Source organism: Trematomus bernacchii, unplaced genomic scaffold, assembly GCF_902827165.1.
Source record: "Trematomus bernacchii unplaced genomic scaffold, fTreBer1.1, whole genome shotgun sequence".
Classification (NCBI taxonomy): domain Eukaryota; kingdom Metazoa; phylum Chordata; class Actinopteri; order Perciformes; family Nototheniidae; genus Trematomus; species Trematomus bernacchii.
In genome coordinates, this window is record NW_022987648.1 from 11,928,175 (window position 1) to 11,953,248 (window position 25,074).

General features: G+C 39.6%; 1 protein-coding gene across 5 annotated transcripts; it reads right to left on the reverse strand.

Moving 5' to 3' along the window:
* Nucleotides 1-11,799: 11,799 nt before the first annotated feature.
* On the reverse strand, nucleotides 11,800-22,912 carry LOC117486001 (carboxypeptidase O-like). 5 transcript variants are annotated; one of them, XM_034134727.1, is made up of 14 exons: nucleotides 22,786-22,912; nucleotides 21,982-22,053; nucleotides 21,630-21,673; nucleotides 16,949-17,143; nucleotides 16,446-16,509; nucleotides 16,076-16,177; nucleotides 14,793-14,903; nucleotides 14,600-14,716; nucleotides 14,399-14,492; nucleotides 13,826-13,918; nucleotides 13,529-13,638; nucleotides 13,173-13,257; nucleotides 12,267-12,347; nucleotides 11,800-12,162 (listed from the first exon to the last, which is right to left on the reverse strand). In XM_034134727.1, exons 4-14 carry the CDS (start codon nucleotides 17,008-17,010, stop codon nucleotides 11,963-11,965), a joined length of 1,119 nt encoding a protein of 372 aa, XP_033990618.1. In that variant the 5' UTR covers nucleotides 17,011-17,143; nucleotides 21,630-21,673; nucleotides 21,982-22,053; nucleotides 22,786-22,912; the 3' UTR covers nucleotides 11,800-11,962. The 5 variants fall into 5 exon arrangements, with proteins under 5 accessions (XP_033990618.1, XP_033990617.1, XP_033990615.1 ...); XM_034134726.1 differs by having other exon boundaries at nucleotides 21,982-22,162; XM_034134724.1 differs by having other exon boundaries at nucleotides 22,297-22,912.
* Nucleotides 22,913-25,074: the final 2,162 nt, after the last annotated feature.

Sequence of the window (25,074 nt, forward strand, 5' to 3'; positions counted from 1 at the left end):
GGTCTGACTGCCCACCACTTTGTCCAGTAGGAGATATCTCAACTGGTGGCTGGAATCTTATTGAAATAACAATGGTGGAAAGTAACTAAGTATATTTACTTGAGTGCTGAGAAACATTTTGAGGCATGCTACAATTACTTTACCTAAGTATTTGCATTTTATTTTATAATTAAAAGGCCGTTATCAGTAGTTATCTTTCTCGATATAACTCTGGATAAGTAGGTCCATTAGGATTGACAGTTTAAACAAATGCAGGAATTTTACCCAGGAAACCGGAGTTTGCATTTGTATTTGTCTCTCAGTTTGAGTTTTTTAAGTTACATAATGTATGTCAATGACAAAAGTCAAGTTACATTTGAAAGATTTTGAACAATTTCAACCCCAGCGATACGCATAGGGGCCTACATGGGCCACCTAACTCTACCAAATGAACTATATGGCACTTATTTTAACCTAATCCATTATTTTTACCCCTACCCCTGACCCTGAACTGTTGCCGCCTAATCCTAATTTAACTGAAAGTGAAACTCCAAACAACTGTGACCCTTAAAAATGTTGGAAAGGCCCATGTTTATACCTGCTGTTGGGTGCAGTTTGTCTGATAGCCTTTAAAATGGCTGTTACACTACTCCAATACATTTTCAAAGGAATGATTGTTCTTTTTAGATTTAGATGTTTAACGTAAAATACATCTGTTTATAAAACATAATCCATTGTTACAGATTCAACTAACAAAAGCATAACATGTAGTTAAACTAACTGACAGCAGCTAGAGTACTTTTACTTTTAACTTTAAGTACATTTTGTTGCTTCTATATATTACTAAGTGAGCATTTTCTAAAGCAGGAGTTTTTTTAGACTGCGTAATTGCAACTTTTACAAAAGTGAATCATATAAGATGATATAAGGTAATGATATGAGTTCAGTGAGAGGTTAACCTTGCATCAGTATTCCTTTCATCATTCCTTTCCTCCCCTCATCCCTCCTTCCCCTCATCTAGCTTTCCTTACCACGCTCCCGCCCACAGCGTTCCCCATTCATCACCCTGTGTCGGACACCGTTTCATTCTCCTGTGTGCTCACCTTCTCTCCCCCTGCTGCACATTATCCCTCACACCAGCCATCCGTCCGGCCGGTTTGATCCCTCCCACTCCTCCACTTTATCATGCCTCTTTATCTCATCCTTACATCTTTCTCTCTCCTGACTGTCCGCAGTGCCACACCCTGCCACCATGCCTCTGTGTAACATATTCCTCCATTTATCATTTCTCCAGCTTTAAATCAAAACACTTGTCCCCTCACCTGTCCTCCTTTACATCCCACTCTCGCAGTTCATCCATTCATCCTCTTACTTTGATGCTTTAAATAGAACCATCCCTCTGTTTGGTAGTTGAATCCACTTTTCTCCACGCACCTCTCTTTTGTTATCCTTATTTCTTGAGATCGGTTTACAACAAAGCTTTCCTTAAAGTGGAGTACTGTATTATGATTAAATCTTGGTATTGCAACAATCTGTTCCTCTCTGCTCAATCCATTTTCCCCCTTTCCCCTCCCTCTATTGCTTTTCTCCATCCATCCGTCTACCATCACCTCGTCTCCTTAGAGTTACACATGAGCCAGAGGCGATGTAATGATTGGTTTAAACAGGTAGTCTGTATGCATGGACTCTCACTAAACTATACTAATGTGTGTTTGTGAATAGCTACTCTCTGCTGTCTTCTGCTTTTATGTGTGTGTCTGTGTGTGTGTGTGTGTGTGTGTGTGTGTGTGTGTGTGTGTATGTGTGTGTGTGTGTGTGTGTGTGTGTGTGAAGCTCTTTATCACATTATCAAGTACCATTATGTGTTGGTGCTGCCAGGAATTCAAAGCCAAGTGTGTGTGGTTATTTGTTGGTCCTTTTGTCTTCTAAAATGCTTTATTAGGACTTTAAATCAGGCTTTATGGCTGATGGGGACACAGTGTGTGTCCGTGCATTGAGTTATTCTTTTGTCTGACACACATTGTATGTAAATGTAAAAGTAATCGTGACTTTGTATGTGCGCTTTGCATCCTTAGCAATCCATTTGGGTATAATCTGATTGATTTTCCTTTTGAAAAAGCATGGTAATGTAACCAACAGGCTCTTTGTGTGGGCAGGAAATTTGAATGGTTGATTTTTGAAAAGTTTGTTATTACTTTACTGGTCGTATTTTGTAATCACGCAGTAGATTTTTAGGAAGTTGGACCCAACAGACTACAATACATTTCATTTAGCTGATGCTTTTATCCAAAGCAACTTACAATAAGTTTACCTCACAGAACATGAAAGTGTAATATAACACTATCTTGATCGTTCGGTTTGTTTGTGTTTTATGTGACTGCGGTGTTCTAAAGTTAGAGTTCAGATCCACAGTAACATAAACAAACTTACTTCTTCAAAAGACTGTTTTTGTCAATGGAGTCAGGAATGGCTTTCCCACAGCAAGGTAAAGCTATGAAAATATATATATTTTTAAAATGTGTGTGTGCCTAAAATAAATGTTTCTGCTGCCCCTGCCCAAACTGGTGGCGTACCTATGCCATTTTAATGCTAATCTTCGGACTATGGGCAAGTACTTCATTCAACCCCACTTGAAACATCTGAACTATCCCTTTAAGTAGTACTCAAGTAATTAGTTAGTTAAATTCCACCAGTGGTGTTTGGCAGAGGAGAGCAAAGAAAGAGATTAGCATAGAGAAAAGTCTTCTTTAAAAGGGCACATGCTTAGATGGAAACAAAAGGGCACATCCTCCCTGACTGCTCTCGTACTGAGAACACAAAATCCCCATGTTACATTGCTTGAACGAAGGGAAATGAAGGCCTTAATGTTTTCTCTCCTTTTGGAAAAAAAATGATCTTTAGATGGAAAGCCATGTGTTGTTCACACCATGTTCTGACCCTGATTGTCCGCCACCAACAGCTCATGACGCCAAAACAACATCAGCATGAGGAATGATGCCACCGGGACAAATGCAGGCATAAAAGTCTGCTTCTTATGTAGGCTAAAGGGCAGTCTCTCCTCAGAGGACCGTCGGGCAGGGGGCCAACACGAGTCGGCTCCTGTGTGTGCACATCCATGCCTGATTACTCCAGAGCATTATCCATCTTCTACTGCGGGTGTGTAGTTGTGTTTGTGTTCAGCAGTGTGCCGACGTGTACATTTTGACATTACCAACCACATCCAAAGTGAGAGAGAGAAGGGAAGAAGAAGAAAAGGCAATATAGAAGGGGTAAAAAGATGAACAGGACTGAGACTCAGCCCACTTTTTATTTTAGAAAACCGAGAGAAAACTGCCTTTTGTTGAACTTGCTGGTAAACCAAATCAAGCTCCAGTTGTATGCTCATTTGTGCGAACCACCGCCTACGCACGCCTACACAAACACAGTCACAAAGACTGAGTGAGAAAAGAGTCAGACTAAGAAAAGACCTTTGATATTTAGCTTTCATCATTTGGGAAACTTCTGCTGTATCTAAAAATCTAAATTGGAAAAAGCACTGTGTTTTAAGCCTGACACGAACAATCTCAATTTACATTTGAATTTTTTTTGTGAAGTGTTGTGTACAATGAGCGGATATTGGGATATATTTCAACCTAAATTGAAGGTAAACTAATATGTTTAAATGAAAATATTTAAAAATTGATGTCAATTACATCAGAGTGTGTGTTAGCTAGCATATAGAACTCCTTAAGTGCAAAATGTCACACAATAATGCAACAAACTACACCAGACATGCCACCTCACTTGATGTTTGTCTGCTGTTTGCTGTTTAACAGTGCCACCTAGAGGTACAGGATAATATAACAACAATCAACCAGTGTTAGAAGGGGCTGGAATACCCTCTGTTTAACAGATCAACATACCTTAGTGTTAGATCTCTTTTCTTGCTTCAAAACACCCAAAGAGAAAGATTAGAACTTGCAAAGCTGTTCCACTGCAAGTGTTTCTGGAATGGGAGGAAAATAATTGTGATGTGTTAGGGCTAGGTTTAATACCTCAGAAATATAGCTACATATCCATACAAAATACATGGTAGGAGAACTGTATAGTGTCAAAAGGGATATAGAAGGCAGTTGGACATAAATGCAGAAAGGAAATGTAACACAGGTATACAAAATAAAAAAGAGAGCTGTATTAAAGCAAAGCTAATACAAAACACAAACTTAAGGGAGCTGGCAAGATAATACAAAAGGCAGTGAAAAGGAAACAGGGCACAAACCGGGATGGCACGAGCAAAAGAGGCAGCAAATCCACAGAGAACAAGAAGAATACTCCAGGGAACATAAACACTGGAGACTAAAAGATAACCCTGGAAAAGAGAAGCACAGAAACTAATCACATTGACAAGACACAGCCGGAGAGGGCAGGCAAAAACAAAAAGACAGTAGGGTGATTACACACAGGTGAAAAGGATCAGGGTGGGCCAACAATCAGAAAAGGCGGGAAAACACAAAGACAGGAAGTATAACCAGACAAGACACAAGGAAATTGTTCTACAAAATAAAACAGGAAATACATAAACCAAGATCATGACATGAAATGACATTTAAACCTTTAATTTGGAAATCAACCACACTACCTTTTTACTACCATACTCTCATTGACTAGAGTGCATGCGAAAAACAAAAGGAATTAATTGAGAAGCAATTGCGCCATAGCTCCACATCGTTGAATGTCAAGTCTGTTTAATTTCGAGAAATGAGAAACCCTAACCCAACCCAGAAATTCATGCTCTTGTTTTTTCTGGAGTGATAACAGCTTCAAACCTAAACTTAAAACGTATTTAGGTAAGTCTGTCTTCAAAACAATGTTATTTTTTCTAAAAGGCCATCCTTTTTCTTTTAGACTTGGTTTGAGTTATTATTTTGTTATGCTTTTTTCTGTTCTTAGTTTCAGTTTTAGTTTATAATAATAATCCTGGTGTGTCAATTTGTTGTTGATCACGTCCGAGCTTACACAGTGGTGAAGGATCTGTGCAGTAATCGATTACCATCATTATTCACGATAAACAGTCATGGCACCCACACATACAGAAACACACACACAAGTTCATTATTCAATCCAGTGGTGTCATAAATCAACATGTAGATCTATAAAGCCACAGACTCAATCCATCATGAATGTATTACACACACCCAAACTCCAACACACTGTTTCCCCAGTGTGCACAATAACATTAAATAAAGTCCCAAGCTTATATCTTCAGTATTTCCAACTCCTTTAAGAAATTGAGTCATTCTTTATGATAGTGGGTTAATATATCTAGCCAGTTCCACTTTGAAGTTGGAGCCCACTTTAGACTACATATATTCAAATCAAAGGTCATAAAAGGACGCTACATGAGTAGGGTAACAGTTTTACCTAATGGATAACTTCATGGAACTTTGCCCCGTTTACTATTAAACAGAATTAGGACAATTATTTCAAAATAACACGTTTTTTTAAATGTTATGTGCAAATGAGGCATTATCTTATCAGAAACAAAATCAGACCACTTTATTTATCCTGGGTTAATTGAGTTTGTGATGGTTGCTCCATTTTAAAATGAAATATAATTAATAAAATTGAATACAATAATATTTTAAGAAGTTCAAGTACTGTAAGTAAATAAGATAAAAGATAAAGACATTGACATTTATATATGCTTACCTTTAGGGAATGTAGGACAGATCTACAGACAAACAAAGACACAGTGTAGTAAAACAAACACGTGAAATGTGAACTTTCAATGTTTCCATCTAGTCTAAAAGAAGAAATTCTATTAAAGCAAAATAGCCCAAACTCCGAAAAACCCATGTTTTCGCCTGTTGAATCTTGCCTTAAGATGCATTCAAATGCATTCACAGACACAATCACAAACACATTCAAGCACACAAGTAGTGTCAGAATAGAGATCCGGGCACTCTGTGTGTTGGCTCAGTGTATTACTGCGATATTGGCTATTTCCTGTTTAGATGGCAAGTCATTTATCCGCAGACAGAGACACATATGGCTCGGTCACCTCTTGGTGATTGTCTGTGACTGACATGATTGCTGTGTGGTCTCTGTTAGTTTGTCTTCCTCTTTCTATTCCACTGCAAACAGCCCTCTGTGTCTGAAAGTGTCTACTTGTCTGTTGCTCTATCTCTTGGAACGGGAAGAAAGGATGTGAAATATTTTCATAGTGTCTCGTGTAGAGAACTTTGGGTCAACGGTTGGAGTGAGTGTGTAAAGCAGGAAGTAGATGGAAAAAGTCTTGCCTTGTTTTTAAGGATCAACGAGATGCAATTGTACATATGAAAAGAGCTGTCAGTCACAAAGGTTCAAATAACAACTTTGAGAAGCTTGTTGGCTATATGACACTGGGGAAATGTTTTGTTTTGACTCTAATAAAACATCTAACAAGAATAAGATACTAAATACTAATGAGAACAATGATTTCTCAGAACATTTCTGCACTTATAAAACTCCCGAGAGGAAGCCGGCCACGATTGTACAGTTCATCCTGGTTAAGTAAATAGAATAAATCACTCTTGTGCTCAGTCACTGGTGAACTCAGACAAGAGAAACAGTAAATTGTTCTTGTTTTTACAGGAACACCACACCTATAACATGTCTGCACATCCGCTTTTCCGGATTCACTCTGCTTTTAAAATAGTAGCATCACTACTTGGAAAGGAAACATTAGTTATTACGTGATCTACCGCTGTCAAAAACACTGTGGACTTTCTAATAACTTGTGATTATTTTGTGGGGGAAAGGCTGATACAATTGCTTGCTCATGCAAAAGATTATTCACACTCAAGGAGACAAAGATAGAAAAAAACTGAAGACTTTATAAGGCACATTCAAGCCACACTCAGACGGAAATGTACAAAACCTATTCTTCCACTATTTGCATTCCCACATTATTCACCGAGCCAGCCCATGCTTTAATATAGACATTATGGATATTGTTATAATTCCTGCTGTCTAATTATTTTGTAATTGTTCTGTTCCACAGATGCTGTAGTAAACCACCATCCAGGAACCAAGACATCAGATATAAGAAAATCCATCAACACAAGAATTTGTGAGTTAAGGCACCAGGTGAAGCGAAAAAACAAGATGGACGATTAAAACTGTTCTTTTGGCCCTGTTCCGGACCTTGTTTTAATGAGTGATCAGCTCATGTTTAAAGTTATCACCAGGTGAAACAAAAAACAAGATTGTTAAATAGGATAACAGACTGCTCTTTTTGGCCCTGTATGAAATAACAACGCAGAATATGTGTTCTGACTTTCACAATCACGAAGGACCTCATGGCACACAGTAAAACACTGATAAGGAGAAACAGGATTTACAGTGCCTATAACACACACATCATTAACCATGTCTTCAATGACCCACTGAAGGCCCCACTGTGAGCACCTATAGACAGTTAGTAAGGAAGGAAGGAAGGGAGGGAGGGAGGTTATGTTGTCTACTGTATGGTGTGTTGATAACCTTGGCAGAATGATGGTTTGAAATATGGCCGCTCCACTTCCCGAGCTTTGTGTCTCTCTAGTGTCAAATTCTTTCCAGCCACCTTTGTCCATGTTTTTTATTTTAACAAGTTCCCTCCCTGTGTACGTTTGCCATTCAGCCCCTTCACACATTTCCTGTCCTCTCAAATCACACATGCACACACATCTACCTATCATCATGTACTCCAGTATGATGAACACATGTCATCCCTCAGCAAGCTTTGTTATTGATCACCAGATGTAATGATCAGGAGACGCATATGATGGCGCCACCTTCATTGATTACCAGTGACAGATAAAAAGCATGGCATAATTCCCATTGATCGCCTGTGACAGTGTGTAAAAAATGGTGTCATCTACATTGATTAGCAATAAAAATATGTGGCAAAGATGTGTCACGGGTCCACAGCAGAGGAGCCCTCTCACACTCACTTCTATTCATCATTTGAATGTGTGTGGCACACGTGCAAAGACACGTTTGAAGAAGCAAAATAGCCTCATGAAAGTCGAAGCTTAAAATATGAAACAGGATCAGTTGTGAAATGTACTGACATACCACGGAAATCAACTCATAGTCACACTCTGTGGAAAAGAGTAAAGTACTAAGGCTTTTCCCTCTGGTATCTCGGTAAAGAAGAGTGGAGTCGACAGATGAGAGCTTGAGTACTCACATTAGTCCCAACACAGAGAAATAAAAACATGATTTCTCCTCTTTTAACTTCACAAGTCTGGAAAGTGAACCCTGATCGGCACCTGGGGGTTTCGTAGAGAGTTTGTGAAAGTTTAAACGTATTCTCTCACCCAAAAAATACATATTTAAGCCTGAATAAACATATTGCTACCATTTCCTTTAACTGGATGTAATTAACATTTCAACAGGGTTGCCATTGTTGAAACATTACAGGAAATGTCCAATCATCAACATGTCTTTCAATAAATCAAATTGGATTGTGTGAAAGTCTCTCCACTGTCTTTGTTTTTCTAAACGTTTCCACCCAAGTCACCATTTGACTAAGAGGCAGAGCAGTCAACTTCATATACGTCCTTTGGTAACTGGTTCCGTATTGATCAGATAACAAAATAGTCAGTGTAACACTTGCTTGAGGGTCCCAACAAAATCACTGTACCAATGTGATTTAATGAGCTCCCGCTAGGACAAAGGGGAAATGAGAATAGGAAATCCCCAAAACATGTGCTGCGAGTGCTTTTGAATCATCTGTCGAAAATCGGGTATTACGTTTTTTTCGTTTGTTCTTTTACTGAATCAATATTTTTTCTATTACTTAGCTTGGTGAACTGGAATAGCACTGAGATTATATCTCTTAAAACTGCTTAAGTTCCTGATCATGACACATATATTCTATTGTATCTAAACTTTAGGTAATGGCTAAACATACGACCCGTGTGGATTAAGGGGGATTCTTTGGCAAACATTGAAAAAACTAATAAATCATAACACATGTTTCCATTTGTGTATATTCACCTGTAACTAATAAGTGTTGTTTTTTCGTTACCTTACAATGAGCCTTTCATATCTATGGGAAACGAGTCCAAACTTATATAGAATAGTGGCTAATGGACACCTGCTGTTGTACAATGAAGTAAGTGACCAGAAATACATTTGCAAAGCGGCGACTCAAATGATAGGGATCTGGATGGTGCAGACATAATCAGGTATATAACAGTTATGTTAATCTTTTTACCTCCACCAAGGAGGTAATTTATTTGGTTTGTTTTACTTGTTCGTCAGCAGGATTACGGAAAGATGGTCTGATTCATTGCGTGGGCCAAGGAAAACAGCTTTCATTTTGGAATGGAAAATAATCAGTGTGGATACAATTATTTTTTAACCTTCATTAACATTGCGAGACATGACACCTTTCCTTTGGGGAAGGTCCATACTCTCCGAGGGCCCCTCTAGTTTTATTGTAGAATCATGTTTTTTCCTTTAGTAGAAGACTTGAGTCATTGCTGTTTACTTTAACTAAATCCATTTTGTTTGTAGAAGACACACACTTTGCTATAACCCCCACATTACCACCACCCCCCCCCCTTTTTATTGTCTTCCACTCTTTGTTCCTTCCATCCATTTTTCATTCACTTTTTCCTTGATGTGTAGACTTGATTTCTCCCTCCTCTCTTCCCCTATCTCTGTGATTTATACGTCCACAGTGTGTTTTCACCCGCTACCTTGATGAGTGCTCAACCACACATGCACACACAAATAGATGGATGAGCTGCTGATAGCTAAACCAGCCAGACTTCTCTGTGAATTATAATCACCTTCAATCTGTGTCTCTGAATCCCTGCCCAGTTCTTGTGTGTGTGTGTGTGTGTATGTGTATGTGTATGTGTATGTGTATGTGTATGTGTGTGTGTGTGTGTGTGTGTGAGTGTCACTGTTCCTGCTTATTATTCTCTCGGTCCCCTGGTGTTTGACCCATCTTTCTGTTCTATCGAGGTTTCATGTGAGCTGGAATATAATACTATTTCCATTGCTGTCACATCGTCAATGGAAAAGTGTGTGTCTCTTTATGTGAATAACGGGTGGTCTAGCAGACACTGAGGTAGCAGGGGAGCACTCTGGAAATATAAATCTCAGAAAGAAAGCAAGGCAGAGAGAGGACATTTGAGAGAATATATCTTAAGTTCTTACCAGAAACCTATTCTTATACACCGAAAATATGCTCTCTAGAGCTTAACTAACTTTGAACTTTTTTAAATTCCCTAAATATTCAAATCCAATCAGGAAATCTCAGAGATAAGCCAAAGCACTCTTTTGTAGTAATTTCAAGCAATCTGTTGGATATAGTAAGACTTAAACCTTGAGTTAAAGCCCTATTATGCACATTTCAAGATAATTCAGGTTCAGATTGGTATTTTGTGCGACATGTCTCCATGCTTTAATGTTCAAAAAGATCTTTATTTTTCTCATACTGCCTTTGCTGCAGCACCTCTTTTCAACCTCTGTCTGAAACCAGAGCCCGCTCTGATTGGTAAGCTGGCCGGCTCTGTTATGATTGGTCAACCGCTTAGAGATGTCCCGCACCTTAAACTATCGTACAATGTATTGGAGTGCAAATGTTACATAGTGATGTCACTATGTTATGGAAAAGCACTAAACAAAGGAGTCCAAGTGGGAGGGAACTTTGAGATTGTTTGTCTTTGCAGACCATTTACATGCACAAAAACCTATATAACACTACAGGAAAGGGAAAATCCCCCAAAAAGTAATAGGGCCTCTTTAAAGACATTCAGACTCAAGGTAAAAATGACATGAATGACCACGAAAAATGCTTTCAAAATAGCATTTTGAGGGCTACTGCGGAAAACACACCTTCTATTGTAACCTGACATTTAATTTCAGATGAAATAATTGAAATAAGGAACCCAAAATCTAGTCCTTTTCTAGATTAAAAAGGTAATTAACATTTTAAAATACAGGCGATAAGAGGGCAACTGCAATCTAGGTCAGTGCATTGCAATGAAGAATATTAATAGTAAAAATCTATCAGCTGCACATGATATTGAACCTTTACTGCTCTAATGACCACACATGTGTATTGGCTGTTTACGTTTCAGTAGATGAATTTGTCTTAAAACCCACTTTTTCTAGTATTGGCCCAATTCATAACTGTAGTAAACACTGCAATGACTGGGATATCTCTGATGTTAAAAATTTACATTTTTATGGAAATCTTTTCAAAAACTAACCCCAAAGCGCCTCCAACTTATTATTCATATATCCCATACTGTACATCCTCATTAAGGTGTATTACCATGAAGTCATATGGGGAGAAGCTGATGACAGATCCCTTTGTGTTACCAAACTCCAGCCTTTTCACTCATCAATTCAATGTTGTCATCAAATGCATGAATGATGAATGCTATAATTAAGGACTATAAGGACAGAATGAACAGGAGCTATGCAGAAAGGTAAATATCTTTATGATGGCTGGTCCAACTTGGTGTTAAGATTTAAAGATAATCAGATTTGACAAAAACTAGATTCTTAGACAAGGAGGTAACTACGCTGTACGAAAAGACCTCCAGCCATATGACCCAGCTAAAGAAAGAATGAAGTTATAACATGTGTCTGGACCTGAGAACCCTGCATGGTTTAGAAATACGGTGGTCTATTAAATGGTTCAATACTGCCCCCTGCTGCAGAAAGCCTCAACATCATCCTTTTTTTAAAAGCTTTTTATTTGTTCTAGTCTTGAATATGAATATAGAACATTTTTAGCCTACAGGCTCTTTTAGGCCTGGGAGCAGCATATACAACCACAATACAAGCCAGAATGCATACATTTATAGCCAGTGCAAGTACATATACACATATTAATGAATGAGAATCATACTGTATATGGATAGTGCAATTATTTTGCTGTTTTAGCATCTAGCTTAATTAGCCACATTAATAGAATTTGGGTGAATGCCTCAGTAAGTAAAATATAAAATTAGTTCACCCCTGTGGTGAGAAACACAACCATGAAGGAGCTCAACATCACCATAGCGACCCCAGAAACAGCAGCACTAGGGATAGCGCCACTGTTAAAGGTCTTGTCGTGGACATATGTGATGATGGACAGCGCTCCTGCGTACGCCTCCTCGCAGGCCGGCTTGATCTGATCCTCTGGCAGCAAGTGGCTGAACTCACCTGGAGGATCATTAAGAAACATGCAGAGTAGTACCAAGTAGAATCCAGTGCATTATGTGTGGCTGATGATTATGTAAAACACACGTTGGTCAAGCCAAGCTCACCTTTGTCTCGCAGCTCAAAGGTGTAAGAGAAGGGGATGCCGACGAGACGAGCCCAGTCGCGGCTTGAGCCTGAGTTTGGATCTAAAGGTTAAAGAGGGAGAAATTGTGATCCATTTCTTCATGAGTTAATCCATCAGGAAGACTACTACACATTCTTCAAAATTGTCTACTCTTTTACACCACATCCTATAGTTTTATGCTCTCCTATCAAGTTAGAATACTCCCTTTTAGTTTGAATCATCCAGTCAATAAAGGTAGTTGTTTCCTTTCTTTTTCTACAAACTGAAATCCATACACTTTCAATAATGTGTTTTCATCTGTGCTGTTTCTCAATTTGGATGCTTTCCTTGGTACACTGCCCGCAGTGTGTGAATTTAGACCGGAGTGTTGACTCAAATAGCACATGGCTGCGTTGCTATCACAGGAAGTGACAGTCGCCATTGTTAGCTAGCTAGTTAGCGTTATTGTTAGCAAATAACTACAGGATACTAAATTAATCCGATATAACTAACAGTGGCTTATTTTTGAAAATAGAATAGTGCTACGTGTACTAAATATAGAAAAAACGTACATGTATAACTTTTATTTGTATAGTGCTGTGTTCACGGGAGCTGGATGCACCACTAACATGTAGTAAAAATGGCTAACTAATGGCTAACCAATGCTAACTATTCAATGCAAAAAATACATGATTCAAACCCACAGCATCTTAAGAAATGATGCATTATATCCCATTGATTCATATTGACAGCTAGGGTGATGTGAATTTATATCTCACATGTTCCTCTTTCTTTTTATATTTTGGCAAAGGATAAGTCAGAAAACTTGTCAGAGCAAGCGCAGATCATGTGTTAAAAACAGCTATTCATGACAGGAGAGAAAAGGGGATGGCATAAGAAGTCTTACAGAGGATTTGTGGAGATGTTCCTACAGTGTAGCCCATTCCATGTAGCTTCTTCATTTCTGCTGCTGCTGCCTTCCCCACTGACACCTGTGCAACCCACAAAATATTATTTTTCGTAAACCAAGTAGCCTACCCATAGTCTCTTTCCAATCAAATCTTAAAGGGTAAAATAGGTAAAAAGTGATCATAACAATCTAACACAAATCTAAGGGAATTTTTGATCAGTGCAGTATGTCGCACGAAGACAAAGTAAAGCGTTTTGTTCCATAAACCATTAACTTTTCTGGTTTTGAACGTTGTGTATATTTCATATAAAGGTTTACTGTTTACATCTCTGTAATACAAAGCACACACTTACCAGTTCATCATAGTTGGGTGCAGAGATCTGAGGGTGGCCATATGGTAAGAGTATAAGTTGCCCCGCGGAGTGGATGGTGAGAAAACACAGAGTCTGGCTAACCATCTTACCTAGATACAGACAAAATGAACAAGTGATTAAAATCAAGATGGCATTAAGACATTGATTTCTTAAGAGTGTAGCACAGCCTCAGTAATGATAGTCAAGTAATGCTTATTTAAAAATGTGAATGTATTAATGTTGTCGAGATTTCATGATAAGCTCAGGGGCAATGACATTTCAATGATAGATGATTACCAACAAAGTCCATCACAGCTGTAGCCTCTGGCTCTGACCCGGCTTCTTTCCCACAGTATGTGTTTACACAACTGTCAAATGACACACCAACCGCTGAGGAAAGACACAACATCAAGTACATCAACATTAACTTGTGATAATATATGGCAGATTTTACAAAGCGCTGTCAGCTTTATGATTCAAACATACTTCCTTATGTCAAAACTAAATTATAAAATGTGAGTTCCTAGGGAAACGCTTGTGAAAACCAACAATTAAATTGCCAGAGGGCATGAGCCATGTCACAACAATATTTCATTTAACTCTGTGGCCTTCTAATTTCACATAAAAATGTAGCTGTTCATGTCAGTAGCAATACATTTATCTGGGGGTGTTAATTTTTTGACACATTTTTGACTACAGTATAGATGTTTTGTTTCCACCACATCCTATCTTTTTAGGTTTATGACATTTCGTATATGATTCAAGTAAGTTATGCAAGTAATATTTGTTTAATTTCTGGAAGCTTTGAGTCACTAACAGCTTGAGGCAAATGAGGCATACTGTTGTAATTCTTGAAAGCATGCGACTCACTTCCCCAGTTGGCATTAAAATTTCTGTTGAGGTCAACACCAAAGCAGCTACTGCCCGAAGGAGGGGTGGATCGAGACTTCCTCCAACGTCGATTCTACAAGGAAACAACACACAGACGCAGGTGAAGACAGTTTTAAGTAAGGTTGGGATGAATGATGAAAAAAATAACAATCCTTGACAGTATTACAATGGTGAACTCACGGTGCTATTGACCCAGGTGTACATGTATCCGTCCACATTGATCACAGGAGTAACGTAGACGTCCAGGTTCTGCAGCATCTGTTCCAGCTTCTTATTGATTTTATACGAGGTCACAATCTGAACAAACGCTCACATGTCAGAATAAACCACCGTGAATATGTTCGTCTTTTAAATTATGTCTGAGTGTACAAACCTCTTTGACAAACCACTGGCAGAAGGCGGGGGCGATCCACTCCCGAGCATGGATACCACAGTCCATCCATATTACCTTCTTCTCTTTGCCCTCTGGGTTTTGTAGTCCAAACTGGAGACGCACAACATGAGTCAATTTAAAAGTAAGAAGTGTGCTATATTTAGTAAGACAATTAGTTTAATATTTTTGGTTCAATACACATATTTACCACCTTATCACTTAGAAGGTTTTCTCAATCATAAATAGTGAGATTGTGATGAATAGCAGCATTTTGCTTAAGATGCAAACATTTTATCGACTACCGTTGATATTCAGTTCAGACAAAGTGGCGAGAGGCAAGTGAGGAAAAACATTTGGTGATCAAGCCTGATTTAACATGTTTTCTCTCCTGTGTTTATAGTTAAGACATAGGTAAAAAAGAGAGGTTTTTCCAAAATAATCTTTTTTAAAGTGGACCTATCATGCTATATTTGAATAATATATTGTAGGGCCATACCTATATAAGGTATATTTATACGTTTTATTTTTCAAAATACCAAACAGATCATGCATTTTAGCCATGCCTCATTTCGCTCTATTTTGCTTTCCTCCACCCTGTCTTTGCATGCGCTGCAGCTGAACACGCCCCCTTGCAAAGGAGGGGGCCGAGTTACGAGCGTCATGTTACCATGCTGTTACCATGCTGTTACCATGCTGTTACCATGCTGTTACCATGCCACGGCAACCTCTCATTCCCCTGATAGGTGGAGAGTTGGCCATATAGGCGGAGCTCCTCCGTCCTGATGTCAGAGAAATGTTCAAATCTGTATCAGTCTGTATCAGATCCGTTGCAGCCCCGTTTTTAGAGATTTGGGTATGGAGGAAAATAGAGAGGGTTGTGTTTTCTGACACGTGGTGAGTTCCCTGGAACACCGGGGACACATATTCATGTATAAAAGACGTACAAAAGTGCATTTTGCATGATAGGTCCCCTTTAAGTTTATTTCCCACAAGAGGATGAGCTGCACCACTACCCCATGTTTGAAATAGGAGTAAAGGCATTAAGTTGTGAATGTCAGCCTCTTGTGTTCAATATAGGTATTACTACAACAGATCCCAGGTGAAAGTAAACGTTTTGGTAGTCTTTTTTTTCCGTCTCATAAGTGAAAATTACTTAATCAAACTTAGAAAATGGCTCAGCAGAACTTTTTTCATACACTTGCCTCTCAGGGCTTTCGTAAATTCAACATAGCATTATGTGAAAAATGAAGCAGATACTGTATGTTACAGTGAATGTGTTGTACCTTCAGCAGTGTGATATTATTTCCTTCAAAAGTGCGTCCGTAGACAGCAGAGGAGACCAGCTCTGGGTTCTCTCGCTCCACATCTTCCATCCACTTGTATATCTGTGTTACAATTTCATCCGTGTTATAATTCATTCTTGTAATATTATTACTAATATAATATTACAAGTATTACAACAATTATTCATTCATTCTTGTAATGTACATATATTACACAAGCTCCCTTTGTTCAAATCCATCAGTAATCTACAATCTTTATAGTATCCAATGGAAGAAACACAGGTGTGAGACAACAAAAGGAGGGAAGATGTATTACTAATAAAATACCATCTGGTTATAAAGGGCTATACATGGATAGATAGACTCTGACCTCATCCATGGGGTGATATTTGGTGTAGTCATAAATCCGTGTTGATTCCAAGCCCTCAACTAAACTGTGGATTAAAAACATGAATAGGGTTATATATACATCTTTATCTGCCTTGTGGCACAAAAAAACATAGTAAACAGGTGAACGGTGTGTATTACAAAACAAAACACTTCATCTAGCAGTTCCTCACAGATTTCCCTGACAAAACTATTTTTTTAAAGCCGTTCTCAAGTCATAAAATCAGGAGAAATAACAATTTAGATCAGACTTAGAAAACAGTCACCAAAATATTTGATTCCCCTCACTTGTCTCTCTGGGGCTTCCGTAGAAGTAGAACTTTTTGCGCCACATGTTTTAGGAATTCGTTGTGTCGCACTTTTGTACCATAAATATTTCACGAACTACACTGCTATACCAAAAAACCTTTTCTCACACTAACATGCTAAGTTTGAACACTTACAAAAACAGATTCCCTAAAACCAACACATAACAACACAACTCACCTGTTGGAAGTCTGTACAATGGTTAACACCAGCATGAAGAAACCAAGTGTGCTTTTCTCCATTTTCTTCTTTTTTCTTACTCAGACTTTTACTATCTGCTCATTAAGCTGTCATACTATCTGCTCCTGCAGCACTAACTAACGCTGCAGTTCCAGTAGCAGAGTTTCTTTCCAGCCAGATGACCTTAGACCAGGTCTATTGGTGAGAACACATTTCAATTTTATTACAGCAGAAGTAAATACATGTCACCTATGAGAGATTATGTGAGAAAGAAATCATAAATAAGTTATCTATTAACCTTTATGAAGTGCCACTAAAATTATATAACAGCCGATAGACATACTGCTCTCTTTTTGTTTGTTAATCCTAACTAAATACTCATTGTGCTTTTCCAGAAACACAAAACATGACCATATTAAATAACATATTAAAAAGCAGTCAGTACATTATACAGGTCGTGCAGTGAGCCTGTGTTTTGTAGCGATAGAGCTAGAAAGCTATGCCTCTCCTGCTGCATTCTGCACCGTCAGGAGTTGGTGAATAAATGCGCCATTCATCCCTGAACTGTCCTGTGTGTGTGTGTGTGTGTGTGTGTGTGTGTGTGTGTGTGTGTGTGTGTGTGTGTGTGTGTGTGTGTGTGTGTTTGTGTGTGTGTGTGTGTATCTGTTGTTTTGGTTGTCCCCTGTTTGGATTCACGTGGATAATGTAATTGACAGCAGGCTCTCATTCAGGCCAGGACAGGCACAGTGAAAGGGGGACGGACACAGGAGAGTTAAGATAGCGCCTGGATTTTTAGTCGTCGACATTTGTAAATGTTTCAGGTTGGACATTGTTCGATTTGGTGAGAATTCAAGCAAAGGAGGTGTTTGTTGTGGGATTTTATCTATTGGAAAGGGCCAATGGGTGCCAAGTATACCATCTGTTGCTGTCAGTACTATCTGAAACACAACAGCGAGGAGAAGAATGCTATTTTGCGGTAAGACAAACACCTGATACACTTGATGACAACCCAAAAGCCTCTAACCCTAACCCCTCTTTAAACCAGCTCTTTCCTCTAATTCTCCTTCTTTCTCACCAGTATGCGCACCACTACAGCTCCAAAACAACCAGTGCTGTTATCCAGTGACACCAGTGACAGTGACACAGAAGAAGAGAGCCTTTTCGGGCCACGGCCTTCGAGAAGGAAGCCTGGGAAAAAGCAGCCGAGCCAGAGGAGCAGTGTGAACCCGTGGGCCGACACAAACAGACCCTGTGAGCCTCAAATCAGGAGAGGATCAGACCGAGAGCTGCAGGCTTTTATTAGCATGAGAGACCAGGCAGACACAGCTACAGAGGTGAGAGACAGTGTGTCGTTGCATATTAAATGTGCAATGTCAAAGGGAAATAACACACATAAACACATAGAAAAAATCAGCAGAATAACTGTCTCAATCTGTATCTAAATAAAGAGAAGAATCAGATATTTATGTTTTTTTTAAAACAGTGACATATGTTCACATACTGTACACAAACTTGAATGTACATAACAGTGGAATGCTGTAAATATTAGCAGAAATTGTAACATTTTTGTATCAGTTAAATTGTTTGTGTCTAATATCATATTGGCAACACAAATGACATAGAACTGTAAAGACCTTGTATATATCTAAAATATGTATATAATATATAAGGCCTTTAAAACTGTAGTCCTTAAAATAAGTTAAAAAATAATCAGACAAATACTACCAAACACTTCTGTGATAATTTTTTGACTGGGATTTAGTAGATCCGTACATCTATTTTTATCCATCCACTGATCATTGGATTATAAGCGTTTATCTGGACAAAGATTTACTGTTCTTTCTTGGCTAAATGCTTCTAAAAACTCTACACATGAACTATTACCAGGAGGTACTACAGTAATTTGTTAATTCAGTCAACATCTTCTTATCTGTTTTACTGTTCCAGCTCTCTTAATGTAATTAAACAATAAGGGGAGAGGAGACAAGAAACCTTTTAGACTCACTTCTATGAACTCAAGCTAGATTCCTAAATAACTTAATGTTCAGAATATCAAGGAAGAAATGAACTTGATGTTCCCAGTACCAGGAGGGGAAAGAAAGTATACTGCACACACAGTTCCCAAAATAGAGACATGATACTTTATTCACTCATTCAATCAGTGACCCAAGACTTCTTACATAGGCACTAATGGCGCATTTCCACTACACGGTCGGCCTCGGCCACACTCGGTACGGCTCGGTACGGCTTGGCCGCGTTGGGCCTTAACAGGGCCGACTCACTTCATGCTGCGCTTCCATTACAGTTTAGGAACTGGGGTAGTTACTATAGTAACGCAGTGTAGGCGGAGCCGTGACGTCATCTTCAATGAGAAATCCAGAAACACAACACAGCCGTTAGCTGTTAGCACTCAGAGCTCACAGCTCCTTATATATGTTCAGAAACTCGACAAAAGTTAAACAAGTACACACCACAGACTGCCTGTGTCATGGTGAATACAGTCGCTGCTGTATTTATGTCTGTATAGGCCGTTGTTGTGAGTGTGGACGGTCGGGGCATATACTGCGTTAGCTTAGCCAATCTCCATCTAGAAAAACACGAATTTTAAAAGGTTTTTCGCCTGCCGTCTGTCTGCAGACTTGACAAAGCATTAATTCATGGTTTTTACTAACCGGTATCAGTATGTTGTTACTTCGGCATCATTTTGAAACGTGTATTACAATTAAATCACGGTCAAATATGTCCATCTTGTTGTAGTTCTAGCCCTCTTGCCAGCGCTCCTCTCTCTAGTTTAGCATACTCAGCCCTGTTTGTTGGCCCCGATAGAACCACAATTTTCTAGGGCCAGAAAAGAGGGGAAAAAGTGGCCCCGCGCCGCGCCGCGCCGGAACGAGGCCTAGTGGAAGCACAACCAAAAAAGGGGACGGCACGACACGGCACGCTTAAAGCGAGCTACGCGCTGCAATGGAAATGCGCCATAAATGTAGGTTGTTTACAGGGATGGGAGTGTTACTTAAAGGGGCCCTATTATGCTCATATTCAGGTTCATATTTGCATTTTGTGTCTCTACTGTGACATGTTATCATGCTTTAATGCTCAAAAAGGTCTTCATTTTTTCATACTGCCTGTGCTGCAGCACCTCTTTTCACCCTCTGTCTGAAACCAGAGCACAGTCTGTTGTGATGGTAACTGGCTAAATCTTTGGTCATTGTTCAACCGCTAAGAGATGTCCCGCCCCTTAGCCTATGGCATAAAATGTGTTGGATGGCTAGTACAATCCTGTTACATGTATTCGGATACTCTCCAAGCCTGGTTGTTTATTACAGAGTGAATGGGTTAAACACACAGTGACTTTGTATGTGTGTGTGTGTGTGTGTGTGTGTGTGTGTGTGTGTGTGTGTGTGTGTGTGAAGAAGTTCTCCACAGGATAAGGGTTAGGACAGGGTTAGGGTTAGGTCAGGGTTAAGGTTAGGTCTACAGTAAACCTTTGTGACTGCAGTCTCTGAGCAGACAGATTGAATTTGATGAACATGTCAGACTTCATGTAGAGAATAGCCGGCTGCGGGACACATTGGGCACATTGTGTTTAATAAATGAAATTCCTTAATGGCGATGTGGGCCAACAGCTTGGCAGTCAATTCAAAGAGAATATTCACTGAACCATTACAATTATGTCGGCAGATTGTTTTTAAAATGAGGACAAACAAACTGAGAATCGGGTCAGTTGCATTAAAGGGAATTCAGCAATAGGGGAAAATAAAGCCCTGTCAATAAAGTGGAATATGCTGCTCTGTAAACTCGTTGCTATGTGTGATATAAAGGTATTGTTATGATTATGTCCCGGGTTCAGTGAGAAACCATGTTACTATTTAGTTTGTTTGTTTCAAGTGTGCAGTTTCTAATGCCATACAGGGTCATTTTCACAGTAGATTTCTTGACATGCCATAGTCAGAAAAGCACAGGTGCTTCTCACATTAATAAATGCTCTGCTCTATTCAAGTGTCCAAAATTGAGTGACAGTTAGATAGCATGCACATTACCAGGACCTTAAAAATAAAACTGCTAAATGGAATTCAGCCCGTCGTTTATTATTAACAACTGTCATTTTCCGACTGTGACATGTAAAAATGTTTCCTGTGAAAAAAGGCTTGAGTCTTAATTTGACAAAATTGTATTAATTTGATAGTTAAAAGGGCCATATTATGCTCATTTACAGGTTCATATTTGTATTTTGTGCCTCTACGTGACATATTTACATGCTTTAATATTCAAAAAGCTCTTTATATTTCTCATACTGCCTATGCTGCAGCACCTCTTTTCACCCTCGGTTTGAAACCAGAGCCCAGTCTGCTCCGATTGGATAGCTGGCCGGCTCTGTCTTGATTGGTCAACGCTTAGAGATGTCCCGCCCCCTACCCTATCACGTTCAATGTGTTAGATCGCTAGCCAATAGAAGTGCAAGTGTTATATATTGATGTCACACTGTGCAATGGAAGTAAACGAAGGAGTCCAATGGAGGCTTTTAAGCAAGGGGAATGTGTGGGAGAGAAACTTCCTCTGGAAGTAACTTTGGGATTTTAGCCTTTGCATAACATTTACATGCACACAAACTATATAACAGACTAGAGGAAAGGGTAAACCCCTAACAGAAAAATAGGGCCCCTGTAAAGGTCAAACGAACCTAACAGCAGGGTCAGATTGAGGCGGTCTAATCCAGGAGATCTCCTAAGGCAACATAAGTGAAAACACCTGTGTAAGTGTACTGTATGACATTTAAGCAGCAGGTAACCATCAGTTATACACACAATGACTCGACATCATTGCTCTATCCACCCAATTTCCAGATAAGATAACATGACAGATGTTATCATATGCTTTTGTGTGTGTTTAGGAATGGGAGAAGCTGAATTATGACATACACAGTTTACGCTATACGAGACGAGAAGTAAGATCACGGTGGAAGAAAATCCTGCTATTGCTAGGTGAGAAACTATTTTCTTTGATTCATTTGTGCTACAGTTAACTCTACTCACCTTATTTTGTTGTCCTCGGTTGTATCTCCTCTTCATCTTCCCTCAGGTTATCAGTGCGAGGTGGACGCCTTGCTGTGTGTGAACAAACAGAACCGCTTCAGTCGAGATCAGGAGCATCTCAACAAAACCACAGAAATGCTGAAACAGCTGCTGGACCACACCTCCCTGTTTCCTCCTGAAACTGAACACCAGAACACATACCTCTGTATCATGGTAAACACACAAACATACACACTCATTCTCTCTTCCTCACCTATTTTTTTATGCTTATGTTACAGGTCCCCGATATGAGGACCACAGTAACGGTTATGATACCTGTATCGTGCAGGTGAAAGAGAAGTAATGAGGACACCTTGTGTTCAGTTTCCTTCCAGATTACTTCTCCTGAGGTTGTTTTATTACACAAAATCATATAAACATATCAATTATCTTATGCATTTCAGTTTCGACTTACATTCCTCAATAACCATTCACATACCTTCACTCTGTCTGTATGTTACTCTTTTATGTGATAAACACATATGTCGAATTGAATTTCACATTCAATAAAATCTGTTGTACCTTAAATACATTTGTATACAGTATTAACCTGTATTAAATACTACTCTTCTTTTTACTTCCACTTAAAAGTAGTATTTCATGACCCCTCTAACCTGTCATATTGACTATTTACCTTCTGCCATTAATGGCAGGTCACTAAAATGCATTACTGAAACATATTTAAGTGTAACAAACAACCTTACTGTTTTACCAACAGTAACTAACTTATAACCCTTACAAAGTACATATTTATTACAAACTCACAATCACTATACATGCATGTAAATACTCAGTGTACGGGAGGCTTCAGATATACTGACAAACTTGTATCCTTACTGCGTCAGACCACGTTGTCCCCAAAATGGCGCCGTACCGGGGAAGCTAGGCTAATACACTCACACTATTTAACGGTTTTACACATGTAAACAGCGGTACAAAGTCTTCTAACTGTTAGCGGGCCGTTACATATTATCTTCGCAAACCTTATGGGGGATTCATTGTGATTTATGCACAGTTTACCAACCTGTATCGTGCAGGTGAAAGAGAAGTAATGAGGACACCTTGTGTTCAGTTTCCTTCCAGATTACTTCTGAGGAAACCCCGGGAACGTCCGTCGCTTTAATCGGTACCCCGGAACCATTGAATCGAACACAAACGTTCCGCCTCACTACTCACTGCATCTATCGACCCCGTTAGTGAAATGAAAATAACAGATGTACAAAATAAAGGCATATTCTTACTCTAAATATAATACTTATTATATTAATGTGGTCACACATCCCAGGGGTGCCACACGCTCCCCGACAACAAAAGTGGCTCCCGACACTTACTTGAAATCACATGTTCCTATTCAAGATAACTTTAACATCTTCATAAAACACAAATATTTACAATGTCCAAACTATCACACCTCAACATGTATGACCCTTAGGACTAACACTGTGTGTGACCTTTCAATAACCTTGTATGGGACATGTAAATGGTGAATGGGGATATGGAATGAGGGGTGTGTAGTGGAATGATGGTGGGCATGTTTGTGAATACCAAAGGTGAGTGTAGGGCATGAGGTATGTATTCATAGCATTTACTGTTGGACCCGACTGGTATGTTGGGAGGCCAAGAGATGAATAGGTGAGGATTTGACCTGGTCGTCTCTCCCGAGTAGAGCGTCTCAGTGGGACAGGTGAGTCAGGTTCAGGGTCTTGTACCCGTTCCTCGGGACATGCACGTTGAGGCAACTCTTGCTCATCTTCGTTCTGAGGTACATTAGGGGTTGTCTGCTCATTGTCCTCAGTTTGATGAGAGATTTCCGGTTCATCCTCAAGTTGAAGTTCACACCTGTCTGACGAGTACTCTTCTTCACAAAGACCTTTAGCCTGTTCTCCAGCTTCCCGTTGTGCAATGTCCATGTCAGGTAAAGTTTGGAACTCTAGCCGTCTCTCTACACCAGAGTTCCTGGTAGTCTTTCCCAACATCTCCTCAGAAGAATGTGGTTCCCACACTGATGTCTGTTCTCTTCTTAACATACATGGTCTTTTTGGAGTAATTGTTATGTTAGGCTTAACCCGATTTGCTGGTATCCTCAACCAGTAACCTCCTGTTGACTCATCCTCTGAATCAGATGTCTCAGCATTTTGGTCTCTCACATCCCTTTGTCTCTTTGGATGGCTTCCTTGTTTCTGTGATGGCTTTGGGGTCGGTTTGACTAACTGTGGTGGAAATTCCACTGGCAAGTCATTGACAAGCAGAAGCAGGTTTCTGTGCAGGGTTCTGGTTTTCCCTTTCGCATCACTTTCTGGATGGACGACATATACTGGGTTATCTGAAACCTGTTCCTTTACCACATATATCCTCTTCTCCCAATAGGAACGTAATTTACCAGGCCCTCCGCGCTCACTTATGCCGCGTTTCCACTACACAGCCTCGCTCGGCCCCGCTCGGCCTCCTTTGGCCGCGCCCGGCCTCGTTAGGACCAGCTCACTTTGTGGCGCGTTTCCATTACAGTTTAGGAACCGGGTCAGTATCTATAGTAACAGTGTAGGCGGAGCGACGCTGCTTAAAACTGCCGTGACGTCATCTTCAATGCGACACAACAATGGAGATGTGAAAGCGATCGTTTGCTTGTTTTTTGCTGTGTGGTTTATTATCACAAGAAATAGACGAGAGTTGTTTCGAAAGAGGCGACGTATAGCAAGACGAGGTATAGAAGAAGCTGACGCGAGAGTTCGGGCAGTCCTCCTACGCCGCAGAGACTACAGGACGACTCGAATCACTACTAACTACAATGCTACTTGGTAAGCTAACGTTCGCTAACTAGCAATGTGTTTAGGCTCACTCTCCCTATACGACCAAAGTATTTCAAGTATTTAATTAATTGTAGCTACCACTTTTACGTATTAAAATATGTATGCTTTTGTTTGTGTATTTCAGAAGTTACCGACCGAGCTACCGAGTGGTGGAATGTGATTGTTCCATCTTTCACACACTCAGTGGGTGGAGAACTTCAGGATGCCTGAGGAAAACCTACGTGTAATACCTAAATATTCATTGTAT